The sequence below is a fragment of the Clupea harengus genome, chromosome 14 (genome assembly GCF_900700415.2).
Source record: "Clupea harengus chromosome 14, Ch_v2.0.2, whole genome shotgun sequence".
Lineage (NCBI taxonomy): Eukaryota > Metazoa > Chordata > Actinopteri > Clupeiformes > Clupeidae > Clupea > Clupea harengus.
In genome coordinates, this window is record NC_045165.1 from 13,294,721 (window position 1) to 13,318,387 (window position 23,667).

At 46.3% G+C, this 23,667-nt stretch overlaps 1 protein-coding gene across 2 annotated transcripts in view; it reads right to left on the reverse strand.

Annotated features, from left to right (window-relative positions):
* The window catches only part of eif2ak3 (eukaryotic translation initiation factor 2-alpha kinase 3), a 33,831-nt gene that overhangs the window by 1,319 nt on the left and 8,845 nt on the right, over window positions 1-23,667 (reverse strand). For both annotated transcript variants that reach the window (XM_012838233.3, XM_031580526.2), the window contains exons 2-17: window positions 17,158-17,287; window positions 10,692-10,886; window positions 10,436-10,566; window positions 10,059-10,308; window positions 9,344-9,512; window positions 8,983-9,111; window positions 8,716-8,838; window positions 8,212-8,429; window positions 7,833-7,945; window positions 6,721-6,843; window positions 6,402-6,551; window positions 3,134-3,704; window positions 2,405-2,578; window positions 890-1,066; window positions 510-611; window positions 269-331 (exon numbers count right to left, since the gene is read on the reverse strand). In XM_012838233.3, the coding sequence (XP_012693687.1) occupies window positions 269-331; window positions 510-611; window positions 890-1,066; window positions 2,405-2,578; window positions 3,134-3,704; window positions 6,402-6,551; window positions 6,721-6,843; window positions 7,833-7,945; window positions 8,212-8,429; window positions 8,716-8,838; window positions 8,983-9,111; window positions 9,344-9,512; window positions 10,059-10,308; window positions 10,436-10,566; window positions 10,692-10,886; window positions 17,158-17,287 (2,818 nt within the window). The remainder of the gene's footprint in view (window positions 1-268; window positions 332-509; window positions 612-889; window positions 1,067-2,404; window positions 2,579-3,133; window positions 3,705-6,401; window positions 6,552-6,720; window positions 6,844-7,832; window positions 7,946-8,211; window positions 8,430-8,715; window positions 8,839-8,982; window positions 9,112-9,343; window positions 9,513-10,058; window positions 10,309-10,435; window positions 10,567-10,691; window positions 10,887-17,157; window positions 17,288-23,667) is intronic.

A 23,667-nucleotide genomic window follows, 5' to 3' on the forward strand; every position in this document is an offset into this window, starting at 1 on the left:
AAATGCCAATTTGCATGTGATGTGTTCTGTGTTAAACTCATTGCCTTGGTTACAACAAAATGCTAACAAATCGATGGGAGACATTATCCAAATACTCTAATATGGCTGCCTACGTTCTACTCAGGTGAGCTATTCTAAGCAAAGAGCTCTAAGTAAAATCACATGAAGGTGGATTAGCAGTCTATACCCACAAATCAGATACAAGCCAAAACAGTTCTTTGACCTCACCAGTAGGGGGCATCAAACACACATGCATGCATGGACTCACCTCTTGGACATTGTTCTTGGTGAAAGAGGCAGGGAACTGTAGAGCTCTCACTTCGGTCAGAGTCTATGGGAGAACAATAAAACAACTCCGTCACTAAACAAAAAAAAAACAGGTCTTTGTGTTTGTGAGTAATATGTCAACAGTGTGAGTGTGTGTGTGTGTGTGTGTGTGTGTGTGTGTGTGTGTGTGTGTGTGTGTGTGTGTGTGTGTGTGTGTGTGTGTGTGTGTGTGTGTGTCGTACCCGGACTCTTTCCATCTGTGTGCGGAAAGGGCAAAGGAGCTCAAACAGGATCAGGCCCAGAGAGTAAATATCCACCTTATGAGAGTACGAGTTCCCTGATAACTACAGAGAGAGATGGAGAGATAAAGAGAAGGAAAAGAAGGAAAGAAAGAAAACGAAAAATAGATTTATGTAGGCCAAGGAAAACATTGAGTTACAAAATAGGCAACATTAACTCTTAGACAGCAATCTAAATCAAGGATTATATTTATACTAGTGAGAACAGTTTAAAAGAGCAATTTAGTGAGTCTAAATCGGCTTTAGGTTTACAGGTTGACACTGTTGCATGGCATTTCTGTTAGTGTATCTGAATCAGAACGGGCAACCTGGTAGTCTCTTACCTGTTCGGGGCTCATGTAGAGCTTGGTGCCCACCTGGCCGGTGTGACGGGCGTAGACTGGCATGGGCGTGAGGGCACTCATCTCCTCCTGGTCGTCCTCCTCCTGGTCCATGGCAGTCACCAGGCCGAAGTCGCCCACCTTCACCACGTCGTCCATGGTGAAGAAGATATTAGAGGGCTGGGATGGAGGGAGGGAGAGACAGAGAGGGGAACGTCAGGCTTCTCTCGCCTCTCAAGACGGACTTGCCCAGCAAAGTGCAGTTACTTACAATTACAAGGGATGTAGGAGAACACTCGATCTAGTACAACTCCATCTTGTGCACACACACCATTAAAATATGTGTGCGTCTATCAAGGTTTGGGTTTGTTTGCATCAATCTGTATGTGTTTTGTGCTGTGTCTGTATGTTTGCAAGTGTGTTTGTACAAGTGTGTGAGAAGCTGAACATTTCTTCTCACTGTTTCGAACATTCCGGACTGTTTTACCGCGAATGCGACATTGACATTGACTCCATTCATTCTCACACACACACGCACGCAGCCACAATAACACAGCGTCTTCCTGGAGATCTCAGTATATGTGATCTATGAACATTGTTGGGAGTGTTGTGGGGTGTTTTGTGGGTTTGTGGTGCTTGTTTGTTACACGGTGTGAGACTGTAATGGTGTCGGGTGTTTACCGCGAATTAGGGTATTGTTTGGTCTGCCGCGATATACAGCACGCATACATATTATTTGCATACACCTGCTGTTGCTCAATTATACTGATATATATACTGGGTACCCACCATCTCATCCATTTACCATTTGCATTGCAATAACGTCCATAAACTGGTTAACATACATTTACTCACACTTCCTGGTTCTCACGCTTCCACATACTGGTCCCAACGCGAAACCGCGCTCGCGCTGGGATAACACTTTTACATTGTGTCACTAGTGGAGGGAGCGGGGCATTATGTCACAGGGGTGTTTGTCGTGTTCACATTTCATTTAGGTAATAACTATGCATTGTAGGGTGATTTGCTATGGGGTTAAATGGTGTTTGAGTGATTATATGGAGACATGTTATTTGAATGTATAATGCCTGAATGAATGGTTTTGTTAATAATATGCACAATGTGCTTTGCTTCCCCATATTCATGGGTTAGCCCTATTAGGCCAATTAGGGGCAATAGCTAGGCCTTCTTAAGAGGCTAGCTCAGTGCCATTCAGAAGTGGAGGTAGAAGGACAGCTTTCCTGTTGTGAGGAGTTGTTCTAGAAGGTAACACTGTTACGCTGCATTTTGCTATTGAAGTTTGTTTTTGTCTGAAGTATTTTGTTTGGGCTTATTCATAATTTTGCTAAATCCAGAACCTGGAAAGAAAATAAATATTGTTGAATTGGAAACGTAAACCACTGCTCCGGCAATTCTTTTAACCACCATCTCCAAGTCCACATCCCTAATCGTGGGCTGGCCGCGCCGGTCACTCACAAAGTGTATATATATATATATATGTGTGTGTGTGTGTGTTACCTTGAGGTCTCGGTGCATTAGGCCCTTGCTGTGCAGGAACTCGACAGCCTCGGCGATCTGCAGGAAGATGTTGAGGCACTCGCTGTGCTCGCGCAGCTCTGGCGCACACCGCTGGGCCATCCAGTCCTTCAGGTTCTCCTTGCGGCACAGCTGCATCTGGATGTACAGGTGGACCTACACACACACACACACACACACACACACACACACACACAGACACACACACACACACAACCACACCAGCACAAAACAGGGCTCAGTTATCAGCTCTCAGGACGACAGGGGTCACACAAAGCGTAGACTGACCATCAAGAGGAATTGAATAAGGTTGCTTGACACTAACTCATGTGGCCTCAGGTGCAGTAGGTTATTCAACTTAAATAACTTGTTTTTGCTTGATTGATGTTTCAACAGTTACCCCACCCCCCGCCCCAAAGAAATGTTCAGCAGAGCAATCACTATGTGTTAAGGCCGTGTTGCAACAGGTTACACAAGTGTACTGCGCACATCAGCGGAGGCACTTCTTCAGGGACTGTGATCTATCTCAGCTCCTGTCACTACCCCCACGCCGTCTCCTTATTTCCTGTCAAGTCCCTAGAACTTCAATCTCAGGTGAGGAATGAAACACACTACTAATACGAAGGACCAAAGAACTAAGTAGGTTGGTTTGAAATGTGTAAATACATCTGGGCTAATGCTCAGGGGTCACTGGGTCACGGGGTCACTCACCTTTGGGGTCCCCAGGGGACGGCAGGCAACTGAGGGGGGTGTGGAGGGTCTGAGGGCCAGGGTGGAGGGCCGGGGGGGTGAGCTGGAGGCGGGGCAGCTTGGGGTGTGCTGGTCGGTCGAGACCGAGGACGCTGCTTTGTCATTAGGTGTCGTCGTAGAGCCCGCCGGGGCGCTGACGCCATTGCGCTCATCATCATCGTCGTCCTCATCACAGTCGTCCTCGCGGTTGTCGTGGCAGCCAGAGTCTTCGAAGACGATGTCAAAGGAGGAGGAGGTGCAGTCGCCGCTGGCGCCGCACGGGATGGAGATGGAGCGAGGCGGGCAAAGCTCGAAGGACTGAGGCGAGTCCGAGCACTCGGGGTCCAGGAGGTCGCGCTCGGGGTCGTGGTCAGACATGAGGCTGTCGCCAGCCTGCCGTTCGGCCACGTGGCTGCTGCTGCTGGCGTCGTCGCCGCCGCCCGGCCCGCACACACACACGCACGACGGGTCAGAGTGCTCCGAGCTCCACACTGGAACCTTCACGGACACCGGCTCCATGTGCTCAGGAGAACTTAGGGGCCAATCAGCCACACTGAGGAAGTGGGTGAGAGAAAGAGAGAGAGAGAGATAGATGAGAAATGATATCGTCACAATTCTTTTTGCTATCAACGTTTACATTTATAAAAGATAAATTATAATTCTGCAATGGTTATTTTTTGCCATCAATTTTATTATCGAGAGTTGTACAACAGAGGCAATATACGACTTGTGCGGTCGTGACTTGTGCATTCAATTAGTGTAAAAATGACGACACGGAAGGCCACCAAGCTCAATATGTTTGATGGCTCATTTGATAGTCGCCTACAAAACATTATCACCCTACAGCGTGGCCGGTACAGCTTTATACTACTGTCAGTAATAACGGGGAGTGCAAATCGAGGATGAATAGGCCCTTAAAATGAAAGAGAGCGACTCAGATCCATGGGTTCTCTTAGAAGAGGTTGTACGTGGGAGACAGATTCATGTCCTCCAGGATGAACTTTTATGCACGTTTTATTAAGACTGGGACAGGAGAAGGTCCCCCTCTGCCCATTAGGGTACTAAATCTCTGGGTGTGAGGGACCAGGCTTGCCCGGTGGAGACTCAGGCGAGAGCCTTTGGGCTGAGGAGAAGATCCTTCCTCATAAAGCAAGTACCTCATGACTACCCCTCCCCCTCCAAGGCAAACAAATATGCACCATCATCTTCATCCACTGTATCTCTATTCCACATTTGCTCAAATCAGCCGGTTTTGTTACTACCTGCAATGAAAATCTCCCCCCTAGAAATCGAAATGGGTGGAAATGTCCACATTAGGCCTCAGATGAGCCCCTTGTGTCTTTACGCTGGGCTGAGGTGTGCTGGAGGTGCAGGTGTCCTCGGCTGAGTGGCTGGCTTTTTAACTGCCTGAAACACCGGAGCAGATGGCTCTGTTGATGCACCTGGAGCCTTGGCTGTCAGCTCCCCGGGGCAGGGTGGGTGTATTGGGGTGTGTGTGTGTGTGTGTGTGTGTGTGTGTGTGTGTGTGTGTGTGTGTGTGGACATGAAAGGAAGGCAACCTGTCCATTCCCCCCACAACCACCTTCCCCCCTCTCCCCAACCCAGACTGCTAGCTGGAAGCACCACTCCTGTCACTCATGCGGTCGTTAATGAGTAAGTATTCCCACCTATCAAATACAGCTGTGTCCTTCCTGTTTGTAGCTGTTGCGAGGGGAGAGAGCAATCACCCCACCCAACCTCGAACCCAGGTCTTCGGAGGTACCAGACCTGTACCCTGAGTGCAACGCCACAGAGCCAGGCTCGTTGGTATGGCAGTCCGAGCGTATACTCAACCGCAGTGGCGACACCGCCGTCACAGCAGAACAACCTTAGTGGCAACATCCCCCGTCACAGCAGCCTTTCTAAAGGCTCCTCTGGGGATTGGAGCTGTGAAAATGGGACGTATACCCAGCGCTGCGCCTTTGTCACAACAAGCCTACGACAGAAATGTGAACGTACCCTCTGGGACCGTCAGACACACAGGTGCCTCTTCACACCAGGTGAGTTCACAGCAGAGAGCGCAGAGGTGAGCACTGAGGTGGGAGAACTAATAAGCCTGGTGCTTAGCAGCTGGCATGGAACCCATGTGAGATGTAAAAGACGCCGCAGTTAAACTGAACATTAGGAGTAGCAGCAAGACCCAAGACAGCCACAATGACAGTTATAGTGTTGGCAGCAGCAGAGGCAATGATAAGGACAGAGCAGCTACAGCAGGTTATTTATTATACGGTTCCTCACAATGCTGCAAAAAGTTCCCCTTGAATTAAATGGGCCATCTCAACGTTCTGAGGTCTGATACTTCTTTATAATGATAGCTACAAAAAATGAATGGCCGCTGCTATTAGCGTGTAGTAATATTTTAATATTGGAAACAGAGACAGAGGCAGCAGTAACAGTAGATGTAGCAGCAACAGTAATACTACTAACAGCTTTGATAGCGCTACTAGCTCCAAAAGCACCAATATAGAATTGGGAAGCAGAAATATAGTAGTGGTAGTAGTAATATTAGCAGTAGTGGTAGTAGTAATATTAGCAGAAGTGGTAGTAGTAATATTAGCAGTAGTGGTAGTAGTAATATTAGCAGAAGTGGTAGTGGTAATATTAGCAGTAGTGGTAGTAGTAATATTAGCAGAAGTGGTAATATTAGCAGAAGTGGTAGTAGTAATATTAGCAGTAGTGGTAGTAGTAATATTAGCAGTAGTAGTAATATTAGCAGTAGTGGTAGTAGTAATATTAGCAGTAGTAGTAATATTAGCAGTAGTGGTAGTAGTAATATTAGCAGTAGTAGTAATATTAGCAGAAGTGGTAGTAGTAATATTAGCAGTAGTGGTAGTAGTAATATTAGCAGTAATATTAGCAGTAGTGGTAGTAGTAATATTAGCAGTAGTAGTAATATTAGCAGTAGTGGTAGTAGTAATATTAGCAGTAGTGGTAGTAGTAATATTAGCAGAAGTGGTAGTAGTAATATTAGCAGTAGTGGTAGTAGTAATATTAGCAGTAGTAGTAATATTAGCAGAAGTGGTAGTAGTAATATTAGCAGTAGTGATAGTAGTAATATTAGCAGTAGTGGTAGTAGTAATATTAGCAGTAGTAGTAATATTAGCAGAAGTGGTAGTAGTAGTAATGGCTGTATTAAGCACCATAAGCTGCAGCAGTAGTGTGTACCCCCCCTTGACATGGGCACAGGCACTGTAGCGTGAGTGGTAGTTACCTGTCATCTTTGAGCCAGCGTGTGTCCATCTCCTCCTGCCAGCCGTGGGGCGGGCTCTCCTGCCAGGCGTTAAAGTAGCGGATGATGCCCGGGTGCTCCAGCTTTGCCAGTGCCTTCACCTCCCGCATCACCTTCTCACGCGCCACCTCCCTAGAAACAAGCACACACACACACACACACACACACACACAAACACACACACACACAAACACACACACACACACACACAATTAGGATGCAACTTTTGGCATCTTTCTGTCTCATCACTCCTGCTCACACTCACACACAAACAAACAAACAAAACAAACTTGTGCGTTACCTGTTGGGAAGCCTGATCCTCTTGATGGCATAGTGACAATCATCCACTTTGTTCCGAGCTTCAGACACAACCCCAAACCCACCTCGCCCCAGGCACTGCAGAGGCTCAAAGTCAGTCAGGTACCTGGGAGACACACACACACACAACCTTAGTCACACTCTTTTTCTCTGTCTCTAATATACTATTTTATATGGTTTGATTCTCCAACTGCAAAATAATGTGGTGTTTCATATCAATCTAACTACTGAAGGCTGTATGCTATGAGAGCTGTATTTTGTGTGAGTCCTATGTGAGTTATGATTTCATAAATGTGCAGCCCCTTTAAATAGCTCAAACACACTTGTGACCATGTGCTCTTGCAGGGAACAACCTGTGAAAGAACATCTGAATGAAACATTCTAGACCACTCCCACTCACTACACACACACACGCCTCATAGTTTACACCAGCCCCCTCTTGCAGAGAGAAGGGGTATGTCTCTCTGTGTGTGTGTGTGTGTGTGTGTGTGTGTGTAACATGTTTGCTTTTCTCCACTATTCCCAGCGAAGGGTTCATATTACCTCTGGAACATTGCCCAGAATTTATAGAGCGTTCCTCAGTACAAGTGTGTGTATGTGTGTGTGTGTGGATACCCTGAACAGATGTATGTGCTACATTGTGAGAAAGTGGGCTACGGAATGCAGCTGTTCCATTACATGAATATGTCACACTCAGGTCTTTCTGGCTCTCTCTCTCTCTCTCTCACACACACACACACCTTCTCTCTCTCACTCTAAAGTTCTTGGACATCAATAAAACAACAGTGAATCTCTTTAGACAGCGTGTATCCAGCCCAATCAATACTGTAAAGATTTTTTTTGGTTCTTCAATACAAATTCCATTAACTTTGATTACGACGTAACAAATTCCATCCAAAGTTTGTGTATGTCCAAGTGTGAGCTTACAGAAATGGGTGTGTGAGTTTGCGTGCACATGTGCTGTCTATGTTGGATGTGCGTCACAATGAAGAGTTAACTATCGTCATTCACTACTATTTATTTTTTGTAAATACACAAGTATGTAAGGGCTGTATCTACAGCTCTAACGGCAACTACAATGGGAGTTCTGGTTACCTGGATACATATTCACTTGGGCGTGTTTCCGTGACAACCACCTCTTTGGGTTCTGGATCCTCGAGATCAAACTTGCTGTCAGTTTGACACTGAGTCTCTGATTCCTTCCTCTGCTACAAAGAGGGAGAGAGAGAGAGAGAGAGAGAGAGATGGAAGAGAGAGATGTTAGCCTGCCTACAAGTGTGTTCATCCAGAAGTGATTCCAGACAGAGAGAGATGCAGGTCTATTGTAGAATTCACTGTGTACACATGCAAGGCATCTGTGTGTAGAATCTTAACTACATGAAGCTATTTGTCTTTGGAGTATGATTGGGAGAGCATGTGCATGTATGTGTGTGTGTGTATGTGTGTATGTGTGTGTGTATGATTTTATTCTTACCCTGGCCTCTGTGGTGGGCGGGTGGAAAAACTTGCGGACGATGTATGTGGTGGCGGTGATGCAGAAGACGATGGTGCCCACGATCTCTTTCCACCAGGGCAGCAGCAGCACAGGGTCCTTCCTCCTGCCCGACCCCCCTTGACCCCCTCCAGACAGTACCCTCACAGACACCTCTCTCCGCTCACGGTACCGCGCGCTGTACGGGTAATAACCATTGTCTGGAGAGAGAGAGAGAGAGAAACAGAGAGCTCTATTAAAATTGTTTTCAACTTTTAATTAACTTTTAAAACATATGCATGTGTTTTAGTAAAAGAGTCGCAAGAGAAGAAATTACAAAGGGAGAACCATATTTATTTAAAATGAATTACTTTCCCCCTCTCTGGTTCATTTGATTCATATGCAACAAAATATACTACAAAAAATGTAGTTAGTTGACATGGTTCTCACACTGCTGCATTTCCAGAGTGTATTGCTACAAGGCATTATGGGTAGTGTGGTTCTTACCATAGGGGTACTGCAGCACTGACAGGGCTCCATTGCTGTTTTCCTCATAGGAAAACCGGTCATTGTTCAGACACTTTTCAAACTCCTCTGAGCGTACAAGCACAGGTGTACGAGAGGGGGAGTCTGTGAGAGAAAGAGAGAGAAAGAGATTAAAAAAAAAGATTTAAAAAAGCGTCAAACACACATTGAAAAGTGCCAAAAAGGTGCACTTATGATATGTATGTGTGTATGTGAATGTTCTCTGAATCAATGAATGTGGGTACACACGTATGAGGGGTTTCCATCGGACTGTAGGCAGAGGCTGGGGGTCACCCTGGTCCAAAGCTTTGGAATTAGAGGGAAACTTCTCTGTGATCCTCACTGAGGACTGCAGATACAACTGGCCCTGGTACATACCTACACACACACACACATTTATTTATTCAGTATTATAAGTGCCACAGAGTTATGAGGTGACTTTCAACAACAGGTGTTTTAATGCATTTTAACTGAAAGACAGACAACAAACACTAATTTCTGGATATGTAAGTCAGTGTTATACACTGGATCAAATGATGCGTGTGGAAGTGATGAATTCCAGACAGGTGTGTGTGTGTGTGTGCTTGTGTGTGTGAGAGTGAGTTTGTACCTAGGTAGACGCTGTTCTCAGTGGCTTCGCGAGCCTTCTCCATGATGTCATCATCATCCTCCTCTCTGTTCTCCTCACTCTGCGTGGTGTAGGCCGTGTCATCAAACAGGCTGATGGGCGTCACCTTCCCCCCGCCAACCAACCAGGCGGCAGCAATCGGTGTGCAGAACTACAGGGGAGGGGCAAAAGTCACAACGTCATCAATATGCAACAATCCTTAACACATCAGACTTAACAGGAGTGCGTTTCCCCCAAAGCACTGTTGAACAACTACGAAAATGATAGTTAAATACGTTAACATACGTTAAATGATGGAGATCATTTTGATCACTCTCTCTCACACTGCTTGCTCAACAACACATTTGGGAAACATCTTTTCACTCAAAATGGTGACTGACTTTACAGTCAGTCTACAGTTTCTATGTTAGTGTTAAGTGACCTTAGGACAGTGGTTCTTAACCTTTTTTGAGGTACTGAACCCTGCGAGCTTCATCAGTGCATTTACCGAACCCTTCGTAATTGGAAAAATAAAATATGATTTCTTTAAAACATAGGTATATATAAAAACGACCCAACATTGCTAGTGTGAACCGGGCTATACTGTGTGTGTCTTGACCCCTGCCGAACCCCTGAGAGTGACTCAACGAACCCCTGGGGTTCGATCGAACCCAGGTTAAGAACCACTGCCTTAGGTTAAAGGTCGTCAGGTCATTACCTGGTGCTCCCAGATCAGCTGACCCCCAAGCTTGTTGCTAAAGGCCATGACCTTCCATCCGGGCACGGACACCTTGATGACCAGGTCCAGCGCGTCCGAGTGAGTGTGTGTGTGAGCATCGGCCTCGTCGATCAGCACTGGCTTGTTCCTCAGTGTGTCCCCGACATGTGGCTCCGCCTCCAGGAAGTTGAGACCCGACTGAGAGTCAGGCAGGAACATCAGCTCAAAGGTTCCCACACTGAAGTTCCATCTGAGGCGGGGGAGGGGAAGAGGGGAGGAAAGAGTGTAAGTGGGCCGCAAAGGGAGACTGTTCCCATATCACGATGATTCAAAATGACATCTCATTTCAAGGTCTCGTTTTTCTCAGCCACACGTACTTCTCGAGGCCGCTCCGAGGCCGGACCGCTCTGACCGTCTTCTGGGTCCTCTGGAGGAGGAGCACGTCCTCAGGCTCCGCCTCTTCTCCATCCCAGCGACTGCAGCCCACCGTTGAGCAGATGTACTGCAGCTGAGGAGAGAGAAGAGCAGAGATTCAACCGCTGACCTGCCGCTGGACTAGCACCCTTTTTCCCAGCGGTCTGGCTACATATTAGAGTAGCATTAGCCCCAGTGTTGGCGCCGGTGGCCTCCTACCTTTCCAGTGTAGGCTCCCAGGCCGTAGGTGGTGAGTGCCTTGCTCCCCACCAGCACGGTGTCGTCGCCGAAGCGGTAGGACGAGTCGAGCAGAGACTCCACGCTGAAGGGCACGGCCTCCATACTCTCCCGGTCACGGTTCCACTGGAACAGCGCCCCATCCAGAGACGGGATGATCACCTTATTACCAGACACCTAGACAGGGGGGGGGGAGGGCTCGTTAGGCCTTCACTTTGCCAAAACTCTACTGTATTATCGTCACAGGAAGAACTAACCAAAATGCAGCCATTTTTAGATATCGTGGTATTTTTAAATCGTGGTTTGATTCTGAGTAAGAGGCAACCGATCCTGACATTTTGGACTGATCTGACTAAAAAAAAAACTACGGCAGACAAAACGTTCTGCACTTAGGCAATACATTTGTCCAGTTGAGTATTAAACAAAAAGAGTATACATCAATAAACTAAATGTCGACAAAGTTACATCCCTAAATGAATATGCACATTGTAGCGTTCACAGGAGAAATCATTAAGTGCTGAAGCACCAGTTCTTCTCCGCTGGCCATGAGCCACAGATGCAAGGCACTCTGGACAGAATGATGTAACTGTCTGCTTCTCTCTTAAAGTGAATTGGATGCTTTCAGGAAGCAATGAGCTCTAAAACACTGCTCTAAGCAAATCACTGAGGACAGTGTGTGTGTGTGTGTGTGTGTGTATATGTGTGTGTGCGTGTGTGTGTGAGAGAGAGACGGACAGAAAGAGAGTGAGTGAAAAACTACAGACAGCAACTCACATTCTATTTCTCTTTCCACAAAGTTGCACAACTGTCATTAAAAGATAAAACACACACAATAACTGTCTGTCTCTCCCACAAACACACATACATGCACTAAGGGTTGCACAGAGTATTTGAACAGTTGATTAATCGTGCAGCTCCACACTCGAGTTTCTTCATTAACATTGAGTACTTGTTAATCATGTGATGCTAGTTTAAGAACAGAAAATGGATCCATTTCTAAATATTGGTCATTGTTAGGAGTAGGAAGGATGATGAGAGCCGAAATACATTGTTTTGGAAGTCATTGTGATAAAATAAATGTGCAGCAATTGTGAGTTGTGGACGATTTCTCAAGGAAGGCTCAAATGTCAAATTACAAACAAACAGCCTGCTATATGTAAACAAAAAAAACATTTTGTTGACTAGCCTACATTTTCTTTCTTGGGCTACTGTAGATTGCTGGAAACTCTGCATCATCCATACGTCACCATTGCGTGAGGTAAAACCAAGAGTTTATATTCATATCATATAATTAATGTTATGCTTTTCTCTATGTGCTGAGATCAAACCTCATCATAGTTGCATAGTCTTTTAAACTCCAGCCCAACTCCTCCCACCGAGTACTCGAGTACTTTTCAGGAAGAGATTACTCCTAAAATGACGTACTTGTGCAACTCGTAACAAACACACACACACACACACACACACACACACACACAGGCTTTGTACCTGCCCCCAATCCACAGAGAGCTTACTGGTCCAGCTCAACACACACCTGAGACGGCAGGAGTCAGAATGAGATCATATACATCCAGCCCTGTCTAATCTGGCCTCAGCCAATGGGAATGCAAGAATCTCTGAGTCAATAAAGGATAGCAGGGATTGGCTACTGGATAAAGAGGTGATGTCATCTCCTCATGTGAGTGGTGGTGGGGGGTGGGGGGGTCATGCTCGAAAGAGTAGGAGGTTAGACTCTTTGTGTGCGCGTGTCTAAAAAAGAGCCTAAGGTGAATGAGTTCATCTGCCACCGACCATGAGATGATGAGAGCACAGAGAATGTGTGTCTGTACACCACATGCCCATCAACATCATAAGTGTGTGTGTGTGTGTGTGTGTGTGTGTGTGTGTGTGTGTGTGTGTGTGTGTGTGTGTGCGTGTGCGCATGAGTCACCCTTGTCCTCTTGAGCAGGGTGTTTGGCTGGGTTAATCCTGCCCATCACCAGGTCTGCTGAAGGACCCCTGCTGGAGGTGTCATGTCACTCTACCCCCCCCTCCCCCCCCTCCCCCCTCCAAAATCCTCTCAGAATGTGACCCTGACCTTCCTCATCCTCCCCCTCCCCCCCCCCAGACTCTGACCTCCGTCAAAAACTCTCACCCCCTTCAAATCAACGGAAATGTGTGAGGGGGGGTGGGAGGTGAGTGATTAGAAAGTGCATGAGTGATTAGAAGGTACAGGCTGACAACATTAGGGACACACACACACACACACACACACAGTTTTTACACCAAACCCCTGAACTCTGTCAAAAATCATACACACAAACAAAGCATTCACCGGGTTCTGAATGCTAAATGTATCATGTTATATACTATATTGCCCAAGCAGTTGTGAATGTTAATAAAGAGACCAGCACAGAAATGTACTATTTACCAGCAACACAACTTAAATCACACTGACACACAGACACACACACACACACAAACAGAAAATCTAATGTGCCAGATGGATTTTCCCAGATTTAATGATGAAGTGATGGGGGTTTGCCTACATGCCCCCCACCCCCCCCTGAGGACCCCCCAGAGAGCAGTGGGGGAGGGGCAGGAGTCTCCCCTTGTCCTCAGTTACCCCAGCGCTTCAATTCACCCGTCAGATACCATCTCATCAATACACACACACACACATACCCATACACACACATACCCATACACACACACACACACACACACACACACACACACACACACACAGAGTGGCTGCATACAAACAAGCAAATACAAGCAGTTGAACGCAGATATAAACAAACACACACACACCGCACATGAGAGTATAGAGGTGAACTAGGTAGGATATGACATTCTGCCATCAATACACAGGTAGGATAGGCACCACGATCTGAGGCAGTCTGACAACAAAGGTCACTTTTAAAGTCTGTTGCTGCACACCCACAGAGACGCACACACACACACAAACACACAGAGACGCGCCTGCGTGTACACACACACACAACACTGTAATGTCAAACGCCCTTTAGACCCATGACTTTTTGTTCTAGACATTCTGTCCTCATAGTCTTTGTATGTGTGTGTGTGTGTGTGTGTGTGTGTGTGTGTGTGTGTGTGTATGTAAACACCAGTCGCATGGTAATGAATGTTCGGCACGATCAATAACATGAAGCACCATAAAAAAAAATGTCCAGTCAGCAGATTCCATTAACATTTCTGACATTCTTTACATTTCGTGAACATAAACCGGCGCACAATAGATCTCATTAACAGGCACTCTGAGTGGGTAAGAATGCTGAGATGTGTGTGTATGTTTGAGTGTGGAAGAGAGTCCCTTGTGTATTTACAGTTAATCACCTCTCAATCCAAAGCTGTTAAATCAAGAGATAAAAGGATGCGCAGCGTGCGTGCGTGTGTGTGTGTGTGTGTGTGTGTGTGTGTGTGTGCGTGTATGTGTGTGTGTGTGTGCGTGTATGTGTGTGTGTGTGCGTGTATGTGCGTGTGTGTAGGGATGACATCATCCTTCACATAAGGCATTACCTCATCCTAAATCCATCCCCCTCTCTATGAGTCACAACACAGTCTGAGGCATTCCTTTTCTTCTCTTTCTTTCATCCATCCCTCCCTCTCTCTCTCTCTTTCCCCCTCTCCCTCCCTCCCTCCCCCTCTCTCTCTCTCTCTCTCTCTCTCTCTCCTCCTCTTTCATCTTGCTCTCTCCATCTCCTTCTTTTCTGCACATACTGCTATTTTACCCTTGGTGGCCTCCTATAGGTGAGGCTCCCTGCTGGTGCCGTGGCGACGGCCAATCGTGTGGGGGCAGACGCCCCTAATCACTGAGCAGACTGCGTTGGGGGGACAGAACCCGCCAATCACGGCTGCCGGTTGCTAAGTGCTGCGGGGGGGCGAGCGGGGTGGAGGGGGGAGGAGGGCAACAGGGCAGCCAATGACAACTCGGCGCCTGCACCAGCCAGGCATTTCAGGTTACCGACGATGCAACCAGACGCAGGGTCACAGCTCAGCACAAACAAACTCATGTGCTCCATCACACACACACACACACACACACACACACACACACACTGTATAAGCAGAATCTCACCCATGCATGTAAATAACATTAAACACACACACACACACACACACACATATACAGGTCCAATTGAACTGGTCTCAAACAAAACAAGTGTACATACATAAACAGATAGTATGCCACACGACACACACTTCTATTTATATCACATTAGGGAAAAAAACACCCACCACAGTAAACACTGTTTAAGAGAGACGATCGAAACTTCACACACAGCACCTGTCATAAACACACACACACACACACACACACACACACACACACACACACACACACACACACACACACACACACAAAATACAATCCCAACTTGACACAGCACACGGTCCTAAACAATTACACACACACAAAATTGTCCGTTTCGCTACATTTCACAAATTAGAGACAGCAAGTGATAATGAAAACTGCCTCAAAGTCAATACACAAAACAGCAGGAAGAAGAGAGATAGTGTGAAAGAGAGAGAGAGAGAGGGAGGGAAAAAGGAAGGAGATGGAGAGGTAGTGAAGAAGGGATGAAAGTTCAACAGGCATGGAGAGAAAGTGATGCCAAAGGGAAAACGAGGGATGGAGACAGACAGATGGAGAGAGGGGTGAAGAGAGAGTGAGAGGCAAGGAGAGAGAGGAGACAGATGGAGGTAGATGGAAAGACAGAAGAAAGAGGGATAGAGTGAGAGAGACGGAAGAAAGGAGAACAATGAAAAAGTAGACTGTTTGACAAAGCAGGAGCTGCTGATAGCCACACAAACAAGCCTTCCAAACACTTAAAACAAGGCCCTTGGCTAACCTTCCACTGTGTGTGTGTGCGTGTGCGTGCGTGTGCGTGCGTGTGCGTGCGTGTGCGTGCGTGCGTGCGTGTGCGCGTGCGTGTGCGCGTGCGTCCTTGTGTGTATGGGTGCGTGCTTCACAAGCTGCCAAACTCTTTTCCTCCAGGCTACTCCGCAACCTCTGGAGGATGTAAGTCTGTGATCTAAGTACTTAAGAGTGTGTGTGTGTGTGTGTGTGTGTGTGTATGTGTGTGTGTATATGTATATGTGTGTGTTTGTGTATGTGTGTGCTACTTGTTACCATAAGCCTTAGATACAAACTGCTCAGGGCAATGCTTTATGCTTTGCCAGAGTTCATGTTTGTGTGTTTAAAATTGAGCGTGTGTGGGAGGACAAGATATAGTTATACACATGAAAAGATGTCACATTTCTGGTGCTATTGGTTGGGGACTTCCCACCACAGCCAAACCTCTAACTGCCACATGCAAGAACTCATACCCTACAACAACAATATTATAACAAGAGGATGCACCACAACCATCATGCCAATACTTAACAACAACAACAACAACAACAACAAGGATGCCTTCGTGAGCATTTCACTGGGGTTGTCAAGTGGGCACCGTCCTTCGTCAGTGTTTTGTTGAGTTAGGCTCACGACGCCTCCAGAGGGCTCAACAGTGAGTTTATGTACACTCTTTATAACGGCAAACTCGGAACACTGCCACTACAACCAGTGGTCAACACGACACTCAAACATCTTGTGACAACAGGCTTCTTCACTGGTTCATTCACACGTCCCCAAGTAGTCTGTGAGCGTCTTAGCCATAACCGCTGGCTCGCTTCTCCAGCAGCCTCAGACAACTCCTTTAAAAGCTCCCTCGAGTGACCGTTGTGAAAAACTGCAATCCAACAGAAGCGTTGTGGTTAATTTAGCTCCAAAGCCTTTAACACCTACGTTGGTGTGTGCTTACCAACCTCATTGCCTTTCTTCCACTACCATTTCCCGCATACTTTAGCTTCTTCCTTTAAAAGGCCCTGTCAATCGCATCTTCAAAGGGAATTGTTAACTCTAAGTAATGAATGCGCTCGAACTCAGAATAACAACACCATGTTCGGTCTCATAGCAGTCACAACAATACACTGTGGAAATTGAAGTTGCCTTCCCACATCAGCCAGCAACCTCCATCTCAATCTCCCGCTTTGCTTCAATTGTCAGTGCTGTTTGTGCGTCCCTGGTGTTCACTTTTCTGCCCGTCTTGCACAAAAGAAATTCTACTGTCCCTGTTATTAACCGGAAAAGAGTAAACCTCAACTCATTTATGTCTCCACAGGTAGTGACCCTGGGTCAAGCTCATTTTACAACCACACAGAATATATTTGAATAAGTTAACACCCATACACAACATGCAGCTTCCATCTACACCCACCAACTGACTGAGGTTCTGCGGAGTTGGGAAGACCAACAATGCTCCAACAATGAATTTAATGCAGTTAGCATCCATAGAACCACAATTTCCTCATCTGATCTTCCTCTTCTCAACATGAGTAAGTGTGAGCAAGAGTGATCATGTCTGTGTGTGTGTGTGTGTGTGTGTGTGTGTATTAATACCTCTGGCTTGCTGAGGCTGGAGGAGACCAGACAGCCTGAGCCCACATCCAGATCCCACTGCTTCAGGCCCTGATTGTGGGGATCCAGAGCGGAGATCCGGCCGTCCAGAGTACTGATGATCACCAGCGACCTGCAACACACACACACACACACACACACAATATAGCTATTATGATCACGCTCATCGAGATTCAGACAAACAGAGTACAAACACAGGGACGATATTTACAAAGGGTGTTTAGTTTTGTGCATTTCAGGTCAACGTCTAAGCACTTGTTAAACATAGCTTGTACACGCATAGCTAAACAGCGGTGATGAGTGCAATTCACAAATCAGGTGTTCATAATATGGCCCATACTGTAGATATCCACCTAAACACTATAGACAGATGGGGGCAATATTTACGATGGGTGTTTTTGTCTTCGTGGCAAAATTAAATCACCAAATTTCAAACGATGATTTATCCAACAGGCATCTAGTCACCAGTGATGACATGACAATAAAGTCAAGTTTACTCCAGATGAGATAGTAGAACATTGTCATATTCACCGACAGGAGGAATCCGCTCGAAGAGTTTAGCGATACAAATTCCGTTTATGCAATACAGGATTTCAAACAGATCATTTCGCTGGCATCTGAAGCTAATAGTCTTTATACATTTAAAAAAAAATTATAGAATTTATTGAGTATTTTTTTCCACTCATCAGCAGTCTTGGCTTGTGTATAGAATATGCATGTTGGAAGGTTGTGACAAACAGCTGTGTCGTTCACTCATGGGGTTTGTTGAGGTTTTTCACCCTGACAAGATAGACAGGTGCAGAATGAGCGGCAATGTCCCATTGGTGAAGCATGATTTGCTGTGTGTATGTCAAAACTCTCCACTGATTGGTGGGGTAGGGAACGCAGTTTGTGCAGCATGCAGCATTTAAGGGCTGGCGGGTTACGATATGCAGTTTGATCTTTTACACAGGAGTCGGTGAAAGGGTTCACCTGGCGGTTAAACATTACAACTCTGCTAAACTAAACTTTTACACCACTGTGATTGGCTGGTTGTGAACGCCTGAATTCTAATTGGGCCACGGGCGAGAAGAGGTGTACGATTGGTTGAAACTTCTGGTTGCCACCGATTCAGATGTGTACCAACACACACACACACACACACACACACACACTCGTACAGGTGCTCTGCAGCAGGGGTGGCTGGACATTTACATTAATCTTCGCAGAGGGAGGCTGATGAAGAGCCATTCTTACACGCAAACACATAAATCTTTCTCTTTAACACACACACACACACACACACACACACACACACACACACACACACACACACACACACACACACACACACACACACACACACACACACACACACGCACCTGTGGTGCATGGATATGTTTTCATAAAGCTTTCGTGAGAGCAAGACAACGCCTCCTAACTCAGTAGTGAATGTGCAGGTAAAACTGCCCGACTGATTAACATCAACACTCCCATCCTCAATCAATAGGCTGGAGCAGGTTTACTCACAGCATGATCTATGATGTACAGCACATCCTACAACTACACGCACCTAGAACCAGGGAAAGAGACCCAGAGGGAGAGGGACAGAGACAGAGAAAGAAAGAAGTAAGAGAGATTAAAAAAAAGAAGAAGAGAGTAAGAAGGGATGAGAGAGGGAGGTATAACAGAGGGAGAGGCACAGCCGGGAGAGGAGAGACAGAGACGGAGTACCCAGCTTCACCCCCCCAAAAAAGACCAGAAGCAGACAAAACTTCAGACACAACACAAGAATATTAATAGCTGATGAAGTCAGAATTTAAAATCATGTTTGTTCCTCGAAACTCTACAACTCCTTCCATGTGAGTGTGTGTACACTACATCCCTTTCTCCCCCTTACACACACACACACACACACACACAATGTCTCTCATACACAATCACACCTCAAGATGTTTTTCTTCCATCCTCCAATAGCAACACAGACAGCCTAGCTCCAGTGCTCCATTCGTGCGATTGGCTGAGCACTTTGTCCAAAAATATTTGGCTGATTGGTTGTTGCTAAGCAGTGGGGGTAACACGAGGAGCGGGAAGCAAAGTAGGCCACGCCCCTTCACCCATACTGTTGAGTGAAGGAGAGAGAGAGAGAGAGATACACAGAGGAGAGAGAGAGTGGGAGAGAAGAAGAATGCATAAGAATGAATAAGAGCGAAGCGAACAAGATGTGATTTTCTGCACATGATCGAAGTGTGTCAGAGGTATTTCATAACAAGAGGATAAATACGTGTGTGCTTGTGTGTGTGTATGTTTGTATGTGTGTGTGTGTGTGTGTGTGAAACCAACAACCAATAAATCGTTGTAAACAAAAACCACTCCTCACTCCCACCTGGTAAACAGACTGGTCACCACTCCAGTGTCCCTCCAGCACTGCAGCTCTCTAAGGAGAGGTCAGCCTGAAGTGCTGCAGTGTGTTTAATGTGCATGTCCTTCACACTTATACGCTCTGACAGGACATACCTGTGTGTGTGTGTGTGTGTGTGTGTAGACCATGCTAATCTGCTTTGACAGGTGGAGACGACCTGAGCCCTTGAAACAGTGCCCAGTGGAGATGTTGACATGAATTAAGGTGTTGGACAGAGCAAAGTGCAAAAACACACACACGGGTGCACAACTTCAAAAACATAGACATGCACACACACACACCCTGCAGAAAAACACACAACGCAAGATCTGATGATGTTTGGCTGTTCTGGCCTCTGAACATAATCAAACTGTCAAAACAGAACTGAGATAATAGCAGTTACTGCGCGCCACACACACACACACACACACACACACACACACACACACACACACAAAAGAGCAAAGAACATAGACTCTGTCCCACTCCCACACCTCCCAGCTGCTCATTCAGAGCACTTTTCCCCTTATCTTAATCCTTCTCTCTCTCCCTCTCACTCTAAAACTTGCACTCACTGTAAACACACTTCATTGAAAAAGGACCAGAGCACCTCCTTCAACAACAGTGTAGCTGAGGAGCGTCGGCCAATCAGACAGTGCTTCCTCATCCCTCCTGGCCAATCAAAAGCCAGTCCTGCAGCCACAGAGCCAATTGGGGGCAACGTCACAGAGAAAAAGCAACCAGTGAGAGGAGGCTGCCGGCTGTAACCATGGAGCAGTGAGGGGAAGCTCTCCCTCTCTCTCTCTCACACACACACACACACACACACACACACACACTGACTCGCGTAAGGAAAATATGGGAGCATGGGGAGCACGTGGAGAGGATGAGCTGGGAGAGACACACCCAAGGAAAAGACGCAGAGACGCAAACACACACACACTCACCTGCAGACAAGCGAACACTCACACACACATTTATTAGTTATGTCCAAAGCATATTTACCTCTGCTGTATCAACAATAACTGTTACAATGGGCAAGATGCTAAGTTTTTAAATTGGCCCCAACACGCACACAGTCTGGGTCTTAAGGTTTGTACAAAAACTTGTGTTTGAATGCTGCACGATACAGTGTGAAGATGGTCAGTGTGTGTGTGTGTGTGTGTCGCAGTGGTGCAAGGCTACGACAGATAATCGAACTTCCCTTGGAGAGCCCTCACAGCAGTGGTTTTATCCTAATGACAGGAGAGAATGCTGTCGCATCACATGCAAACACACACACACACACACACACACACACACACACACACACACACACACACGCACACTCAACACTAGGGTGGGGCAGCCCTGCCATAACTCATTTCAAGCACACAGCAACTATGCGCATCCACACACACACAGACACACACACCACATACATATACACACAGACAAAATTCCTTTAAGTCCAATATCATTTAGTTACCGCAACATCCACTGAAAGCCATCAAAGCCATCTCCTGCTTGAGAGTAGTCTACACTAGTTTACTTACTAGCTGTGAACTCTTCACTCGCGACGGGCATAACATCAGTTTTAAAGGATCAAAAAAATGGGGTACGCAGGCTAAATAGTCACAGGCAGAACGTTAATGGGTTTTATTGTTTGTGTGTTGGGGGATGGCTTAACTCAAATACCCCAAAATAAACTCCCGCTCCGCTCCTCTCCTTCTCTCTCCTCCACACTCGTCCGCGCCATCCTCGCTTCTGCTCGCCTCTCGAAAAATCAAATCTCAGACGCGCTCTGGGCCAGCTCACCCATTGGCTGAGCACCAACCATGATCTGGCTGGCTGATTTGTTGTTGCTAAGCAGTGAGGAGCCAACAGAAGAGCAACTGGGCAACTGGGTCCTTGTGCCTACCGCACTCTGATCTTCCTCTTCCTCTCCCTCTCTTTCTCTCCCTTGTTTCTTCTCTCCCTCTTCCTCCTTGCCCCACCTTCTTTCTCTCCTCTCTCTCTCCAGCCAGTACTGCAGTGCAGTAGGGTGTGGCCCCACCACAGGAGAGAGAGAGAGAAATTAAATAATGAACAGATAAAGAGAGAAGTGAAAAAGAGGAGAGAAACTCCTGCGAACCCTTTGGGAGCCCATTCAGAGCCCTTCCAAGTCACCATTAATGAAGACATCCAGCAAAGACACCGCTACACTCTGAGCGCTAACTACTAACTGCTCTACAAGTGGCTACTTAGCCTTGACAAAGCCAGAAAAAGAGAACACTAAACTGTTGTTTTTTTTTTCTTTTAAAAAGAAGTGTTCTTAATGAGTGACTTCCTTATTTACATCAGTGTTGTAAAAGTTATTGTACTTAAATGATGACGACTCTGTATGAGTTTCCTGCGCGGACTTTCCCCAAGTTCAGTCAGATCAGCATTAAAGTGTCGGCTAAACTGATCTCCAAATGTTGTGACAACAATCCACTTGGAGAGGAGGGCTTGTGTGATAGGTGTCTAAACAGAGAGATGGAGCCATCACTGTGAGTTGCTAAGTGAGGCTATTTATAAAACACACAAAAACTCTCCCCGGTTACAGAACTATGGAATAAAAAAAATCTCAAAACAAAAGTATGAACTCCATCACCCTGTAGCCCAACACTCCTCTTTTTACACTCTCACTAGTTCCCTCCCTCCCTTCATCCCTCTCTTTTACTCTAGCTCTCTATCCCCCTGTCTCTCTTGCTCTCGCTCGCTACGCAAACTCAAATTCTGAGCACTCTCCCTCTCCCAATATTTAATTGGCCAACAAGTTGCCAGGCCGGGGGCGTGTGATTGGCTGTTGCTAAGCAGTGGGGAACAGGGAGGCAGGGAGGGCTCCTGCTGCGAGGGGCGTTACCGCTGGCAACTGGTGGGGCAGGGAGGGCACCAAGCGCAAGAGCCTTGCGTCTACAAGCGTCGAGTCTACTTTCCAAGTGGAAAACACACACACACACACACACACACACACACACACACACACACACACACACACACACACACACACACACACACACACACACACACACACACACACTCACAGACTCAGTCTGACTGACACAACACAAGTAAAGCTGTCCCTCCTTTCCAGAAGGGCATAGGGGTAAACAAACACAAGAGTAAATAAACAAACAAACAAACAAACAAACAGCATGCCTGACTGAAATACGCCACAGAGTAGCAGTGGTAGAGACTGGCTGCTCTGATACAGAAGAGGAGAATACAGCACAGCACAAGTATTCAAACTTATCAAGCAGAGCGTCCCATACAACTGACAAGTCCTCTTCTTATGCGTTACATTACACAATCCCTCCAATTCTATGCCTGCCCCCCTTTTCTCAAAGCAGTTATATCTGTGACAATAACAAACGTTAATCTACCCAATATACTTATCTACCCACAAGCACTCTACAAGCACAGTCCTTTTTGTTTTGCACTGCTTGACTTCAATGTTTTTCTAATTTATTAACATGCCACTGGAATTTACTTCCTCGCAATAACAAAGCTAGCTGACTGTGGGGTGTGCAGTATTTTGTTGTTAGCCAAGGCTATATGTGGAGCAAACCAAGACTACATCATCCCTTGGTTTTTCCTCAAAAGCATGTTCATGGTATTTATATTTTATTAAATATAAAATATTTAATATTTGTAAAAAAAAAAGAGGAAGTTACAGGTAGTGAACATTTTATCTAATATTTTAAATTTTTAAATGACTAATTTCTCACCACCTGGCAGCTCCCTTGCATCACGTCAGACTGAATACCACTGCAGTAGAGGGATGGAGGGGCCGTTACTGGACTTCCATCAGACAGACACAGACACACACACACACACACACACACAAACTGAGACATGCCATAAATAAACCTGCCAAGTGGTCAAAACTAGTTACCACACCTACAAATGAAATTCAAGGCTACAGAATAGAAAACATCTCTGATGTCCTATCTCCATCCCCCTCCCTATACCCCCCACCTCTCTCTCTCTCTCTCTCTCTCTCTCTCTCTCTCTCTCTCTCTCTCTCTCTCTCTCTCTCTCTCTCTCTCTCTCTCTCTCTCTCTCTCTCTCTCTCTCTCTCTCTCTCTCTCTCTCTCTCTCCCTCTCTC